The sequence below is a fragment of the Pezoporus wallicus genome, unplaced genomic scaffold, assembly GCF_028554395.1.
Source record: "Pezoporus wallicus isolate ANWC-B61680 ecotype Strahan unplaced genomic scaffold, APGP_CSIRO_Pwel_v1 contig_4788, whole genome shotgun sequence".
Lineage (NCBI taxonomy): Eukaryota > Metazoa > Chordata > Aves > Psittaciformes > Psittacidae > Pezoporus > Pezoporus wallicus.
In genome coordinates, this window is record NW_026638769.1 from 1,698,207 (window position 1) to 1,715,873 (window position 17,667).

The 17,667-nt window shown below is 40.6% G+C and overlaps 2 protein-coding genes across 14 annotated transcripts in view; one reads left to right on the top strand and one right to left on the bottom strand.

The window, feature by feature from the left end:
- DOP1A (DOP1 leucine zipper like protein A) overlaps nucleotides 1-13,278 on the bottom strand; it is a 64,498-nt gene extending 51,220 nt beyond the window's left edge. For 3 of the 8 annotated variants that reach the window (XM_057412524.1, XM_057412525.1, XM_057412518.1), the window contains exons 1-2: nucleotides 13,174-13,278; nucleotides 69-260 (exon numbers count right to left, since the gene is read on the bottom strand). In XM_057412524.1, the coding sequence (XP_057268507.1) occupies nucleotides 69-206 (138 nt within the window). In that variant the 5' untranslated portion in view covers nucleotides 207-260; nucleotides 13,174-13,278. Of the gene's footprint in view, nucleotides 1-68; nucleotides 261-12,447; nucleotides 12,546-13,173 lie in introns of those variants that run through there. The other 5 variants (XM_057412522.1, XM_057412517.1, XM_057412520.1 and 2 more) reach the window with 4 other exon arrangements.
- Nucleotides 13,279-17,334: 4,056 nt separating this feature from the next.
- UBE3D (ubiquitin protein ligase E3D) overlaps nucleotides 17,335-17,667 on the top strand; it is an 89,486-nt gene continuing 89,153 nt past the window's right edge. For all 6 annotated transcript variants that reach the window (XM_057412471.1, XM_057412476.1, XM_057412474.1 and 3 more), the window contains exon 1: nucleotides 17,335-17,452. In XM_057412471.1, coding sequence (XP_057268454.1) covers nucleotides 17,391-17,452 — 62 coding nt within the window. In that variant the 5' untranslated portion in view covers nucleotides 17,335-17,390. The remainder of the gene's footprint in view (nucleotides 17,453-17,667) is intronic.

Consider the following 17,667-nt stretch of genomic DNA (forward strand, 5'->3'; position numbering starts at 1 on the left):
TGGATAATTTTAAACCATTACCCTTTGTCAGTTCCTGAATCTTTTCCAAGAGCACCTGCCAGGCATACCTTGTTTAGCTTTCCAAGTGCCGATATTAGATCTGCCCATTCACTGGAATATTCAAAGTTCTTCAATGCTTTGTCAACAGCTGCTACATAGTTTCTGTACTTGGAATCAGTCAGTAGCTCTAGCTCTTCTGTGTTCATCCTCCCACGGTGTCCCCACTAGAGACCAGCTTGCAATTCATGTACAGACATCACCTATTCAAAATAAGAAATAAAAACCCCTGAAACTGTTGTTTCCAGACACTATTAAAACAATTTTGTATAGAGAGCACCAGATTTTCCTCAAAGCCATGACGAAATACCAATCTGAAATCAGTTTACAGCAAATCCTGAACAAAGCTAACATATTGCACAGATCTCTAACACATCAAAAGTATACTTGTAATCGAGTCCTATTAAAAAAAATTAACTAAAAAAATACAACAAAACCCACACAAAAAAAAATCCCACAAAACAACAAAACACCCTAGAAAATAATGCCCTGCCCCTCCCCAAAAGCAGTGTTTATTCTAAACAATGCAAAAAAGTGGTATTTTTTGGTTTGTTTTTTTTTTTTTCCTCCTCCATGTCCATCACCAGAAGAACCAACTTTTCCACAAATCAGCCCTTCTGAAAACAGAAGACACCAATTTTTCTTCCAGGCAGAAGAAAAAAGTGAAGAACACGTACTATTCAAGAGTATTTTCACGCATCAACACTTCCTTTTACAAGACCCGGTATTCTAATTCAGCAATGCAGCTCTACTTTGTTTTTATATTATCATCATCCAGCACAACAAAAGTATATGTTTACTAATGTTTCATAATCAGAGGCTTTTGCAATTTGCTCTATATATTCTCATCACATGGTAGTCTACACCAAGTAATTAAGATAATTCTAATTCCAGAAATACCACCTCATATTTCTATAGACCATACACTATTTATTTCATGAAATTCAATCACTATTAAAAAGAAATATGTTTTTAAAGCTACTTTAAGTGCAAGCAGTCATAACCCATAATGGGAAATCCTATTTTAGCATGTCTGCGAAAAAGGCAGCTTCTGCACCCCTTTTAATTGGGGTCTTTTGGGACTTCTCCCTGATGCTCAGCTTCAGAAGAGACTTCTCACTCAGCAGATGCTGCTCTTTTCTGTCTTGATTAAAGAAAAAAGGGAAGAAAATTGCATGCAGATGCACAGGCTAAAGCATGATAGACCAAAAAAAAAAAAAAAAACCAACCAAAAAACCCAACCAAAATAAACTATGCAACAGGTATAAAGACACTATTCATCAGACTGTCTACCAGGTATGACAGAGTCAAAACAGCAGCTTCAGTGAGCCCTTCCGAAATGACTGGAGAACATGTCTCCTTGACCCCAATTCTCAGTGAGCAGCAATGTAATAAAATAGCAGGACGGTTTGAAATGAACATGCCCACAAAACAATAGAGCAGAAGAATTAGCAAAAATAAAAAGTGACATTGTGCTTTCTGGTGGTTCTACATTTGAGGTAGGTAATAAAAGCTCTTATCTTTAAATTCTGTCCAGGAAAAAAGTTGTGTTTTTACACCAATCAGAAAAGACTAACAATTCAACTTATATTAACTCATGTAATAAACACACTAATTGTGCAGGCTGCATCAAAACCATGAACACTTGTCTGCCTTTTAGCATATATGATAAATTTCAGAAGTTTTATATGGATGCATAAAACCTTTATTTGATTTGTAGTGTATCCATCCCTCCCTTCAAACAGTATTCTCCCCCAAATGGCTATAAAGCTAATGTTCAATAACTTTGTCAACAGCCCTCATAAGGAGTTACCACTGACTAAAGAACATAAAACCCTAAGTCTGGTTACCCAGTATTTTCAGCTACTTTCAGGTCAACTCCTTGCCATGTTCTCGAAGCAATGCTAAAAAACTACAAATTATGTCACTACAGTATTAACTGTTGTACATTTTCAGCACTCCAAAACGTAAAATGAAAAAAAGCTGTACTCTGACATTTCCAATATTAAGACAGGCTTAGTACATCAGGCTCAAAATTTCATAATCGTGATCTCATCAAGTTTATCACAAAGTATCCTGGCAGATTTTTGTGCCCTCCTTTTTGCTCCTTTAATTAGTAGAAGCTTCTGAAGATAAACTGATAAAAACCCAGTTTTAATCCTCCCAAATACTTTTTAAAGTGTTGCTTCAGTCAGAGACTGTATGCTGCCACCCTGGGTTGTGGATCTTCAAGAACCTTCACAGCCATAAGGTGCCAGACAAGCCTCTCTCCTGTCGTCACCACATTTACCTATCTTTTCTTCTACAGAACAACCAAAATTTCACATCAATATTTTCTTTATCCTTATTACTATTGCTCTCCTCATATTGCTCATCTCCTGGTTCCTCAGCACTGTAAGGGAAGTTGCAAGAATGAAGAAAACCAAGAAAAGGGCAGACATAGGGAAAAAAAGTGCTTGGATAGTAGGAGTGAATAAAAAGGCCAAGAATTACAAAACTTGTACACTCCTAATCCTGATGGCAGACTAATAATGACAGATGACTTCCAAGGCAAAACAGAAATGCAAACCATTACTTAAGAACCATATTCTGAGTGCCAAACTGATAGACTTCGTGATACCCCAGGTGAATAAAGCAATTAGATCACACTTTTCATTTAAAGAAGTATTTCATGTGGCTTCATTTTATAATAACCATCTTTCTTTGGATTAAGTCCAGAAAAAAATCAAGTTTGCTTTGAAAAAGCTGTAGAATGCCAACAGGTTTCTGATTCAGAGAAAACTCCAGGAACAAACTCGCCAACAAAGTTCTCAAGTTGACAAGCAGGTATTCTTTATTGTGGCACCGGGAGACATGGGGGATAGCTCCTCCAAGCGCGTCTCTCCCAGGCATCAACCAGGCTGTGATTATATTGTCCTTAAACATACATATTCATTAGATTATATACATTACATCATACTTCTTCGAGAATGCCTCCTGTATGCATACAAAAATGCAGCAGTGGACTTTCGGACCCATGGTGGTTATTTCTTCACCGCTTATATCTTAGGATCATTGTCATATCAGTAACCACCAGGTGGTTCTGGCAAAGCTTATCTCAGTAATTTCATTTTCTCTGTAGTTGCTAACAAAGCCTAACATTCTTGAGGTTACTTATTTACAGCCCTATTCTTCAATCAACCCCATTCTTCAATCCACCCTTATTCTTCAGTCAACCCCACTCTTCATTTCTCAAAAAAAGACAGCTGCACAACTGCAAATGCTGCATCTACAAAAGTAAAGTATTAACACTAAAAAAGAAGATCAACATACAAAAGCAGTACAATACTCATTTTTCCAAACATAAGAGATGGAGAAAGAACTTGACACAGCAAATAATACTTTCCGTGAAGAAAGCATCAGCATCCTTTTTTTTTTTTAATCCACCTAAAGCATAAGTGTAACCACTTACGGCTGAGTGGAAAACAGGGTTTTGTCTTTCTCAAGTGCCTGAAAAACCTCAAAGTGGACTGATTCAGGATTATCAAAAGTTTGACAAAACTGCTAGGAACACAGAGTTGAAACAAGTAGCTTTTCTTTGGACTTACTAACTGATTAGAATATTCTCTTCCTTTTAAAAACAAATAACTTTGAATAACCTATACTTAGGTCTATCATGGCACAGTGGCTGATACTAATGAACTTACTCTAGTCATGGAGTCATTTACATTTATCCATGTTATTAGTCAATTTAATCATTATGAGGTTTTGTATAGAGAAGAAAAAACATGCTCCATTCGCTTACTACCCTACAGTTATGGTCTCATTTTCTTAAGAAAAGCTTTATATATTTTGAGGTTACAGAGAAAGAAAGAATTTATTACATATTTTTTCCGCACAATGAAGAATGTCTATTTTCAACAATATATCTTTCAAATCATATCAGTAGTCATAATAAGCCAGGGACACAGAAAAGATACTAAGTAAATATTATGATTATTTTTATAAACCTGCCACTATTTTTATTCTAAGATTACTGAAACTACCGGAATGCCCATTTTTATTAGCTTTCATACATAAAAATAGACTTTCCCTGCAAGGTTTACTTTTTCTTTAGCTTGAAGTTATTAAAAAAAAATTTTTTAATCTTTCCTTGTTTCTATCATGTGTTTTTACTGATACTTTTCTGTTCTCATCTACAATAAAACTGCAGATTTAAAAACATTTAATTTTACAGCATTGTATTTTTATACAATGTTAATTAAAGCTTAGTAATGTCTACCTCTTTATAAGTGCCCCATCCTTATTCTTTCATGGTTTATTACTTTGAAAAATTAGATGAGTAATAAAGTTTAATAGAGCAAAATGACTGAAAGATAGCAGTTTCTGTCATGCCAAACAGCCCAAAGGATAACTTGTCATTCCACAATCACCATTTGGCATGAGGGACAACTTTCCTTGGCATGTTTTTTATTTATTTCTTTTTTAAACAAAGGTATGAAGAGTACCATCCTTTGCTTTAATTGTTTTCGCTTTTTTTCCCCTTGTGGTATACCTAATGAGAAGACAAGACATGCTTCTCAGATTGAAGGTTCAGCCACTCATGAGTCTGGATATAGGTAGTCACTGACCTGTTAGGTGACTATGCCTCTTTTTAATGGATAACAAAAAGAAAATGGAGGTGGCTAAGCAGAAAACTATGAGGAAGAAACTATCAAAGAAGTACTATATACTTTCAAACTACTTCATAAAACTGTATTTAAATCACATGTGATTGTAGAAGTAGCTCTTGGCAACTGTTACCTTCAACTTCACCTTGTCATGGGGATTCAAGAGCAGAACCACACAATTCTGGATATACGTGGATGCCTGTAGAGCCTTCAACTATGACTTTGACAGAAAAAGCAGCTACCTGGGGCTGTGGATCTCCTTCTGCTAGGGGTTGTGTGTAGTGTATTCACAGAGCAGGCTTCACCAGTGAGGTGGTATTGGTTTTCCCCTAACTCGTGTTAAAATGGTACTGTTGCAGCTGTGTTTTTCATAGCAAATGCTCATCCTTCACAACTCATGTGTGTAAAAACCTTCTGTCTCACATCAACAACCTGTTTCAGAGGCTCTAAACAGTCTTCACTGAAGCTAAAGAAACTCAATTGGGATGAACAATAGCTCTAATACTTATTCAATAAAGCAGCCTTCATCTAGATTCTGTCTCAATTTAATCACAATGTTGCAAGACTTTTCCAACGATTCACAAGCTCTCCAGTATATGTTGTACCCCAAAGCTCCTTTACAGGTTCAATTTGTTACTGTTCCACTCTTGCGTTTTTCAAGCCTCACAGAATTGCTCTGTTTGTCTGCTTCAAACCAATCTGCAATACTGAAATGGTTGCTTTCTGCTACAGGTCAAGGGGCTGATCACTGTGGAACACAAATCTGCATACATCATGTCAGTTCAAGAATTCTCAAGGTGTGTCCCAAGAACTATTAAGAACGTGAGCTCACAAACTTGCTCCCTTTGAATTCCTCAGAGTTTCAGCTTTGCAATAGTTCAAGGCTTTCTAAAATTGTTTATTGTTTCAAGCATGACTATGGAAGGTACAGTAAAAGAACTAATCAATTATTAAAATGAGAAAAAATTCAAATTTCACAGTACCAAGCTATTGCTTTTTATGCTTTGTACAGTGCCCACATATCAAGCTGGTAACTGCAGAAACAGATTTTTATTTAAAGAGACTCAATACAAACACAGATTTGAATACATGGAAAACAGACTTGTCATTTGGTAATTTATTATGTTTTGCTTCCCCTCAGAAATATTTAAAAGCATGAATAGCAAAATAAATACTGCAAATCCCAGGCAAGACTTTTAAGACTTAAAATCAAATGTGGAAATATTCTTCTACCATATATCCATCTATCACCAAAGATAAAGATTTTCCAATTACAGCTAATTACTCTATTTCTAAATTGACTTTTTACAAAGTCCTCTTATTTCAGAAATTTTCAAAGAGACTTCTCTAATGTCTTCTGAAGAATAAAAACCACTTGAGCTTGTTATTTTCACCAATTGCTACTCAGTACAGTAATGAAAGCTGCAAAACACACTCATATTACCCAAATAAGCAAAATAGAAAATTCACCAAACTGTATGATTAACTATAATTAGCTATGAGTTCATTAGTATCCTGCCAACAGTATAGAAAACTTAAGAACTTCCCAGTACACTTTTCTACCTTGTCAAAAATCCTAAGTGGCAACAGCTTATTACATTTTTTTCCACAGAAAAAATGACACTGCTTCAGTTGTTCAAATTCCTTTCCATGACAAAATTAAATTAAATCAGTATAACAGCCTGTGCATTACCCATACTGACTACTTCTAAACCAACACAAGATGTTTTTCTGAGAGTGATTCTCATTCAAACAAGAATTAAATGAGACAAAAATCTATGTCTTGTACTACAGAGGTTAGATTAGGTACCCACTGACTTTGCTGTCTCCTGGCTTTAGAATCTACAAAATATGTTTGTTATTTATTACATTTACAATTACAAAGCCCCAAATTGTTGATAAAAAGAAACTAAGTTCTTCTTTTGCATCTACAGGAAATCACTGAAGAAAGATGATCTGGAATAAAACTGCATCTCTACCACTGAACATCATCTGATGGAAATACATATGGTCTGTAAAATATTCTTTTTGCTATTGCTGTTTTATGGAATTCCAAAGTCGGACTTAGACCAAACAGGAGTTCATGAACAGGAACAAGTAACAAGCTTAAAATGTCATAAGGAACATAGAACAAGCCTTCTCGGTAATCAACTTCTCTATTCGATGTTTAAGAAAACAGATTTATAATTATGAACAATCTCTAAGTGAATGCATTTGCTTTAGAACATAGCATTTCAGCAGAAAAACAAAAAAACAACAAAAAAAAGCCAACAACCAAATCTAAAAAACTCTATGTCTGTTTATCAGTGGGGAGAAGAAAGTGACCAAAAGTTTCTCACTGTCATTGGTAAACATACGTCCCTTCCAATCACCTCTTTAAAATCGTTTAGGGTGACATTGTAATCCCTCTACTCACTTTCACTTTATTACAGCTTTTCCATATATACTAGGTGAATTACAAAACATTTTGATATACTAAAGTGAAATTATGATTTTTATTCCAGGCCTGCCAACAAAACACTACTGATTCCTTTTCTTCCAGCCCCTGTGCACTGTGATTGCATACTACTGTCTTACTGTTTGTCAAAAAGTACAAGGGAAAAAGCAGCCCTGCTCATTACAGGGATCTTCAAGCACTGCTGTAAGAAAGCAATCAAAGTTTTCCTCTTTGACTTAATGTCAAATAATTATTTTAATCACATCTAACAGTTAAAGTAATTAAAAAAATCTGAATAAACTAAATACATATTAGCCAATGACAGCAGCGTAGTGGCATACAACAGATGCATAAGCAACAATGTGATACTCAGTTGTAACATATCTAAAGTCCTCTTGCAGTATATGAATGCTGGAATCTTACAACAAAGTTTCTGCCTTTGAAATATCATCAAATCAAATCAACATTCAGATTTCACAGATCTGAATTTATGTCATTCAGTAGATGAACATGATTTGAATCTTCTTCATTATAACCCAGATCAACCATTAGCTGAAAATACTTTCTTCTTCCTAAAATATTTTCCCATGTTTTTTCTTTTCTAGTCACAAATAATTCCTGAGTTATCTATCTAACCAGCATGCATTTTACATCTAAAAATCAACAAGACTCCAGATACCTGTGCTTCTCACTTTAAATTATGCATCATTTCTAAGATGTCTTATTACAAAGCAGATGGCAATTTAAGTCAGCATAACACAACACAGATAAAAACGGGGAAATGCTCCCCTGAATTTCTGATTATCCTTCAATGCTTACTGTCGTGGTTTAAACCCAGTCAGGCAACTTGTTCACCACTCCCCCTTTCTTTCCGTCCCCCTACTCCCGGAGGGACAGAGAGGAGAATCAAAAAGAATGCAACTCCCATGGGTTGGGATAAGAACAGTTTAGTAACTAAGGTATAATACAAATTACTACTGCTACCACCAATAATAACAATGATAAAGGAAATAACAAGGGAAGAGAATACAACATCTCACCACCACCTGACTGATAACTCACCCCCCCCAGCCCGACCAAGCTCTGACCAATACCTCCTCCAACCCTGCAGTCCCAGCCCTTCCCGGTAACTCTGTTACATCCTGGGCATGACGTGCTGTGGTATGGAATACTTCTTTGGTCAGTTCGGGTCAGGTGTCCTGTCTCTGCTTCCTCCTGGCTTTCCCTCCTCCCTGGCAGAGCATGAGGCTCACAAAGTCCTTGGCCAAACCAAAACATCATTGTTATCAGCTCTGTTCCCAGGCTGAAAGTCAAAACACAGCACTGCACCAGCTACCAAGAAGGAGAAACATGACTGCTACTGCTGAACCCAGGACACTTACTTACAAGTACTTTTCTTGTCCCTTTCTTCCCTTTGTTGACCACTGTATTTGAACAACTAACATTTCAACCTACATCTAGAACTGGTCACTATTTCCTTCTTATTCAATTGCATATTTGAAGGAAAGAAAAGCACACAAAACACCTACCAAGAATTTAACCTGCATCCTTTTGACCTGTTTGCAGAGTTTCCTCCTTAAATTTCATCTAATTTCAACTCACAGTGTCACCATCTTTATTCCAAATTTATATTATAGCAGTAATGTATCCATCAAAGAAACGTAGAAAATCTGGGTAAATTTTTGTTTTGTACTCTTTAAATAATCTTCATTACAATTTCCATGCTGACATCCCAACAGTCCCAAATGCAGAATATAACATTGAAGTTGGGGAGTTGGGGTTGAGTTGTTTTTTTTCTTTGTCTAATATATGAACTGTAATATATGACTTCCTGCAGTCAATCAGTGTCTTTGACAATGCCAAGCCAAACAGAAACACAAAATTCTTGCTCAGAAATTAAGTACAACATTGCATACAACGTTTCACCTACAGTTCCCCTGACCTAAACAAACTGTTGCCATGCTGAAAAACGTTGGCTTGTGCCCTGTGTTGGTAGGGCCTTTTTCAACTATCCACAGTCAACCCAGCAACAGTTTCCCCACCTCCACAAAAAGATCTGAGACTGCATGCAAGCAGTAAGGCTGTTTGGCTTACTCTAAACAGAATATGGGAGATATTTATCTGACTTAACTAAATTCCTGGTAACCACACAAGTTTGGTGGGTTGGAAAAATGATTAGCAAAGAGAAAATGGGCATGTTCTGGTGTGACTGCAATTGCACCTCCCCATGGATCTGGTATCACCTGTCAGTACACTGAGCTATTCCTGTGCTTTTCCTGTCCCACAACGGAACTGCTCAGCTCTCACATGCACCAGCTGGGCTTTGGGGCCACTGCCCTCTCTGTTGAGGAATGATTGATAAGTAAATACATGATTCCAAATAGTTACCTTCTCTCCAGGTACCTGAGCACAGTAAGAAGACAAGCTTCCTAAAATAAACTGCAATTTGTTTTCACTTTTACATGTTTCAGCCTCATGCTTGCAAATAGTACTATACTCTCTCTGAAAAGAATTACTTTTTAACTACCTAGCTCTCCTGCTTTTTTCCAAACATTTACTGATGGAAGACTTGACTTGAGATATTCTTTTTCTTTCTTGCTTATTTTTTACTCTCAGCAAACCAGTAAATCCAATTAATACAGTAATACAGTTGAAATAAAGAACTAAACAAACAATAAAAAACATAGTGAACATAATAACGAAAAACAACTTGAACCAGTATGACTACTTTTAAACCTAGATTTGCATCACACTTCATTTTAAAGGAGAGTTTGTCAACTTCCAGACAGTTTTCAGCTTGGAGGAAAAAAAAAAAAAAAAAGAAGAGGACTAACATGAGTTTCACTGTCTTACATTATGCTTGCAGCCCTCTACTGAGAGAGAAGCCTTGCTTCCAGGCTAACACTGTGCCGTCACACTGTGACCTCTCTATAAATATTCTGACACACAGTTTAACACAGTATCTAACAACTTTGAAAAGAAAAAAAGAAGAAATAAATGGTGGCCTGATAATTTGTTTATGCTTTGTTCACAATAACTTTAAAGTTGAAGATTTAGACAAAACTGTTATTCCTCTATACCCCCTGTTCTAATAACATTTAGCTTCAGTCAAGTTTAACATTCTGTCTCCAAATTTCGCCAGTATTTATTTTCACAAAAACATGACAGAAGTTCTCATATCCTTACCACTGACTTACGTGGCCAACCTTTTAATATAAAACATTTGGGCAAGACTTTGTCCAACTTCCTTTTTGTTATCATACCCTGAGGTCCCAAGACACTACTAATTTATTAATTTCAAATTTCAACTCATTTCTATTATTTTATTCCAAATTTAATTCTGAAATAATGCCATATGCCTTATGTATACCTGCACATTATCTAGACTGTGGGTATATTTTGCAGTACATCTTATTTCACATACTCTGCAGATGGATTTCAAATGCATTTGTAAAGCAGAATCCTTTTCTGACTCTTCTGAAAATGGCGGCTGCACCAAACCTGGACCTTCCTCATACTCGGAAGAAAGCCAGAAAATACATAAATATAAGGTTAAATTCCCTTTGATTTTTGCAAATGATACTAGAAACCAAATTAGGCAAAGCACTGTTCCTCATCTTTACATAGTTTTTTATGCTTATATTGACATGCAAGTTTCTGACAAGAACAGAGATGTGTTGAGTAGTGAAATCGTTTACTGAGTCTCTTTGGTGCTTTCATCTCATTTCTTCTTTCAGTTACTGGGGACAAATCGTTGATCCTGCAGTGTTTTTCCTCCCCAAGCTCTGTGAGAGATAAACATATCGCTTACTGTTTCTATTTATCACTAAACTTGTTTTCAGCTACAAGTCAGGGCGACATGATTATTAATCTGGAAGACCATGATGTGCATAAAAATAAATTAATTTCATTTTTCTATTCCATGCTTTAGCAGGTACCATTTACTCTAGTCTCTTTTCTATCTCCTATTTTTCTCAACAATTTTCAAAATAGTCTTTTTTACAACATACTTCATACCTCTTCTTGGTTCTCCTCTACACACTGCATATTTAATATAAGATAGCTCCACCAAAGTAAGAAAAAGAAAAAAAAAAGTAGAATAGCAATAAGCATTTTCAGTCAGCCCAGCCCAAGCAGTCATTCCAAGCTAAGCGAGAAGTCACTGAAGGTGGACAGCAGTAACTCTGGCCAGTGATGAACATATAAAAGCATCCTCACCTTATTCAAAGGGAGAACAACGGATGTCAGAAGAATACAGGCTGAGCCCACTTACACCCGACAGGCTATATTCTTACCCAAGTAGCTTGCTGCACATACTATGAGTATTTCTAGTGGTCAGTGTAGCATGCCAGTATTTTTACACAAGAAAAGCACTACCAGTAGTACAAGTATGGCCTAATCTGCGAACATAACCATCTACTCACATGCATGGCCACTCTGCTAATAGAAGATGTAGAATAACTTGTCTTTGCAAGATGCTGTTTAAACATCTACTGTCACAGATGCTACAAACAAGTTCGGAAAGTAAGACATTCACTTAGAAACACAGTCTCTTCTTCCCTATTTCTCATTTACAGGCTGCTTACTTTCCAAAAGCATCTATTCCCATTTCAATTAAAACAAAACCAGGAATTATACTGCTGACGTTTTGCCTGCTTCCAAACTGCCATTTCTCCACATGACATTCATCCATATTAAAGATGACTGGACATTTTGGATAATCACAATATTTAGACATCATAATATTATTAGACCTGCAAAAAGTCTACCGTATTTCAGCCTGGTTTTCAAAAGTTACCAAAATTTCAAACAAAAAAATTGGCAGATCAGACACCCAGGCCAGCATAAGCATTTAACATACAGACCAAGGCTTAGAAACAAAATGAGAGACCTTCAGTCTTACATTATGCCCCCCTATTTCCTGAAAGGATCTACCCCATTACTATTTAGATAGACACTTCCCACCACTTCACACTCCTGTAGTTGAAATTCAGGTATCATATTATGTGGTTAACCTGAGAAGTATAATACACTATTACTGTATACAGAAAGAAGATCCAGGAGTGCAGGGGCTCTTACTAATCAGCAACAAAAATATAAGGGTTGAGTCACCCAGAGCAAGCCCATCAAACCCTGCAGCTCATATCCAACATATTTTAGGATACTTAAAGAGAGAAACTGTTTATGTTTTTATGGTTGTTATTATTACAGGTATTTAAATGTTATTTCCAAAAACCCTTTAACACCAGAAGCTGTTGCGTATTTATGCTTTTCAAGAGGGCATCACAAGATTTAAGTCCATACCTGCATCAACAGATGAAAATTAACCCAGCACTACACAAACTATGGACAGCCACATGCCCCTCGTATCCTTCCAAACATCACATGTAACTACTCAAGCAGCCGAGCCAAGCACCGAGGAATCCGACCCAAAAGAGGCCCACGGCCCTTATACGTTCAAGGTCAACGCAGGACGGCTTTGTCAGCCCAGCTCCGAGCTTGCTCCCGGATAGGTTGCGGGCCCGGGGAAGCCCGTCTACGACGGGCGAAGCCAAGGCCCCGCCGGCAGCGCCCGTCGCCGCAGGTGTCGGGATGGGGGTGTGAGGGGAGGCTGGGACGGTGACAATCTGTAGCCTCGAAACCCCTCCGGCCGCTTTGCGCTAGGGGGGACAGCACCGGGGAGCAGAGGCCACGGAGCGGCAGCAGAGTGAGGCAGGTGCCACAGGTTAATTGATGCCGAGCAATTAACAGGCTAACCGCTCTCCCCAGGCTTCTCGGCACCTCCGACACGGCCCAACCTTCGCCCTCCGCGATGATGCCCGCGGCCTGGCACTGTGAGGGAAGAGGAGAAGAGAGGGCCGGCTCCAGGGGCGGACCCCTTTCGGCTGCGGCACCCCTCCCCAACACAGGCGCGGAGACCGGGAGGGAGGAGGGGAGCGGCCACGGTCCAGCCCCGCAGCCTACCCGCACCGGAGGAAGAGAAGGAGGAGGAGGAGGGAAAGGACTGAGTGCCGGGCCGAGCGGCGTTACCTGAGCGACCCGAGCCGGAAGAGCCCGACCGCCACCAGCACCCCCGCGCCGCCCTGACAGCTCCCGGCATGCACTGCGCCGCACCTCCTCCGCGCCGCACAACGCCCTCTGGCGGGCCGCCGCAGGAAAGGCGCGCGCGGGAGAGAGAGAGAGGGAGGAACGGTGGCGGAGCCCCGCCTTCGGTGTGGTGGTGGGAGCCGGAGTGGGGGACGTGAGGGGGGTCTGCTCGCCGTGACGTGCGCTGGAATGTGGCATTGCGGCTTCATGCTGTCGAGGCGCTACGTATAGGGAAAACGTGGAAGTGGGCACATGTAGACCACATGATGGAAATAAACATAAGAGGCGTATATATGTATGTATTTATTTTGCCTGATCTTTACCTAGCTTACCAAATACAGCACACGTAAAAATGTAAGGCAAGGTTAGAAATATTTAGAAAATATTTTCAGTTCTATGAGTAGCGGCTGTATTCAGAATTTTCTAAAATCTGCTCTGGTTTATATGCTTGACCATCCTGATGACACAGAAGGGTGAGGGTGGGGTGCTCACCTGGACAACACTGGGTGGAATTTTTCATTTCAAGAGGATTCTCAAGTGAGCAGTTCCACAGGATGAAGGGGACACTTCTTAGATTGCAATCTTTTAGTGTCAAAGTCATCCTTTTGGCTCTCAAGTTTAAGCAGGCTTCATAATTGCAAATAGTTATGGTTATAAATTACTTCAGTAACCAAAACCAGAAAGTGCATTCAGCTTCTGTAATAAATCTTCTAGACTTTGTCTGAAGACAATACATATTTCTGAAATATTGCCAGGGGAAAAGCTCATAATATTTATAAATGTTCTACTCAGAGTCTTATGTTATCATCCAATACTTTATGAAATCTAGTTTTATTCTCCAGGCTTGGGATAATCATAAAGAGGGAATGCCATTCCTTTTCTCTAATATTAAACTATTCCACGATTCATTAGGTGAGAAACAGTTACTTTTTGGAAAGCTGACAATTCCCACTGGTTCTGAGGCCAGAGTACAAATCTGCAGGTCATGTATTTCCAATTAAGATGGTGCATTTACATTTACTTTTCTTTAAAGATACCTACAAATGCATTTGAGATCTAATTCTTTGGGCTGGAGCTAAAAGCTGGTGCTTTTGGAGCTGTTTAAAAGTGATCTTCACAGAGGCAATGGTACTTTCAGTAACTATATTGTCGCATGCTCCCACACTGTGAAGTGGTTGGAGTCCTAAGCTTTCCTTTCACTGAATTTAGCAGTGATGGTTACATCTTGGAGGTCTGAAATTGTCTCAACAACTTCATGTGCAGTGGCAATCAAAAAACTCCCACAAAACATATGCTATTGAGAAGAATATTGAGAATGAGATAGAGGTAGTTGTTGGGCTGCTGTTGGGTTGCTGGCAGTGCAGCCTCAGAATGATTGCTGCATCAGTTCTTGTCTTCATAGCTCAAGAAGGATGTGGAGTTTTTAGGGGAGGCACAGAGGAGGAATGGCACTGCTGAGAGCAGTAGCAGCTGCAACTGTTCAGTACAGGGAGAGCAGGCTGAAGCAGGCTGAAAGAGTTGGGGTTGTTCAGCCTGGAGAAGAGAAAGCTCCAGGGAAGGCTCTTAGAGCAGCCTTCCAGTGCCTAACTGAGACACTGGAACAGGTTGCCCAGAGAAGCTGTGAATGCACATCCCTGGCAGTGTTCAAGACCAGGTTGGGCAGGGCTTGGAGCAACCTGGTCTAGTGGAAGGTGTCCTTGTGCGTGGCAGGGGGGTTGGAACTAGACAATCTTTAAGGTCCCTTCCAACCCAAACCATCCTATGATCCTGTGAAAACAGTGGATGATTGTTTTTGAGATGTGTAAAGGAAACACTTTTCTGCAGTTTGTGAACTTTTAGAACATACTGCTACCAGAGGCGGTCTGCTGTCCGTAAGCTGAAGAAGGCATTATTCATAATGATGGCAAACACATCTGTAAGTTGTCACTGAAGGAAACAGGCATCCCTAATAGAATGAGATGGAGGGGAAGTACTGCAAAGTGACCCCACTGCGGAGCTCTTCCTAAATAGTATATCCTGTTATTGACACAGGAGTCAAAATACTGGACTAGGTGCACCACTGGTGCTAGCTGTGCTCACTCTGTTCGACATTTACCTTCATTTCTGTGTAATTATTTCACTACAGAAATGGTGAGAAACCTATAATAACCTATAGACAATTTCAGATGAAAGAAGCTCACACCCTGTGAATACTTAAGATTATTCATAACTTTGTAGCCTTGTGTAAGCCTTTGTAAAGTCAGGACCTGAGGCCCTTTCAATAAGACTAGGAGCCGATTCTCCTGTAATTACATGGATTTTATATCTGACGTGTGACCTGCTTGCTCAGAACAATTTAACCTGCAATATGTACCTTGCTTTGTGGAGTAATTAGAAATGAAAGCCACCGTGTGGACTAAATATTTTTCTTCCTAAAAAGAGCAAGCAAACAGTAACAAAAAAATCCCCAAAACATCACCCTTAGAATTGCATGTGGAAAGTATGGTCTGCATCTTTGAATACTTAGAATTCCTGCTCTGTAAAACAAACAAAAAATACTGGTTGAGGCAGTTTAGCTGACTTGTCATATTTCTCCTACAAAACCTAACTTATTCCATCTGCTTTGGGACTCTTCTAAGAGATCTATGTGGTTTTGCCAACTCCATGATTACTTCAAGTGATCTTGTCTTACACAGTAAATTACTATGAAATTGAAGTGTACAAATTTGCCTTTTTGTTTGAAGCTTTGCAGGTCATGTCTTCAAACAGCTCTCTGCAATCACAGAAGGTCTTGTGACATTCATAGAAAGTAAACACTTCACAAAAACTTTGCAAACAACTTAGGTGTTTGGGTTTGTTTTTCAAAGCAAAAGCTTCTTTTCTTGGTGTCCTTGAACACAGACCATCAGCAGCCTCTTATATGCTGTGAGGCAGGCATGCTGCATGAAGTGGGCAGGGGTGACAGTGCTCATGAGTTAAGGGACAGTCATGCACGGATATCAAGGTGGAGTAACAGTCTCTGGGTACAAGACCTCATGAGAGGCAGTAAGAAGCCTCACCCCAGAGCAGCAGATGCCTGTGCCAAGGGTGTGTCTGGTATGAGTGCAGCGTGACAGCATTCAAGAGCTGTGTGAACCCGGATCAGGAGGAATTTGGGTGGACTTGGAATATTGCAAGAAAGGATGGAGAGGGGGTTGTTTGCAAGGGCAAGGGTGGGTGGTGGTGTAGTGACATGCCACAGGATGCAGTCCCCAGCACTTGGTAGGAAGCCTGCCCCTGGGTTGGCAGAGGCCTCTGCTCAGACATGGTGGTCTGACCTGGGCCAGCTGCTAGCTCACTGCTCTGCAGGCGATCCAGAACAGCAAGAAAAGTTGTGGGTCAAGGTAATAATGGTAAGTGAAGATGAAAATACCCCCCCCCCAAAAAAAAAAAACATACAATCACTTACCAAATCCCACAAGCAGACTGCTGATGCCCAGCCAAATCTCCAAGCAGTGGCCACTTTGGCCTCCCCAGTTCTTATTGCTGAGCATAATGCTATGAGCTATGGAATATCTCTCTGGTAAACTCGAGTCAGTTGTCCTACATCTCCCCCACCCCAGCTTCTTCCGTCTCCAGCCTACTTGTTGGGCCAAGCAGAGTGAGACACTGAGGTAGCCTTGGCAGTGTACAGAGGCTGCTCAGGGCACAGCCGAAACGCTAGTGTGGTACCAAAGCTGTTCAGTCACAAGTCCTAAGCACAGCATCATACGGAGCGCTGTGAGGAAACTCCATCCCAGCTTAGGGGTGGTGGGACTCACCACAGCTCCCAGTGCCTATGGGGAGGTGCCAGAGAAGCCGAACAATTCTCCTCACAGCGGTGGAGTGGCAGGACAGGCAGAAGTCGACACACAACAGGTTCAGGCTGGGCATAAGAAAACCCCGTGAGGTCAACCGAGCCCTGTAGCGGCTGCTCGCCCGGACAGTCTGTGCAGGCCTCGCGCTGGACACTCCGGGACCTGGAGGTACCCAGTCCCGGGCACAGCGACTCGACCCTACAGCGGAGAGCGAAGCGAGCGGGTGGCGTGCGGCAGCCACTCTGGGGGGGCCGCCGAGCTGCAGGAGGCGCTGTGGCGGGCGGGCGCTCCCCGCGTGCACAGGGCTGGAGCGTCGCTTCCTGGGCGAGCCGCTTCCGTGCCGGCATGGCGGCGGGGCTGCTGCTGGAGATCAGGCGCGGGACGCAGAGCGCGTTGCTGGTTATCCGGTAGTGCGGGGCGCTGCCCGCCTTCCGCTACTCGTGCCGTGCGAAGCGGCCGGTGCTGGGGGAGTGGAGGGTAGAGGGTGGGACGGCCGGGTCTGGCTTTTAGTGTCCCTAGCCTTGAGCGGGAGGTGGTGGTGGTGGTGGGATAACCGGCTTGCGCACCGGAGCCTCCCGCTACCCTTCTCTTCTTGCGCGGCTCGGAAGAGCTTGACTTACTC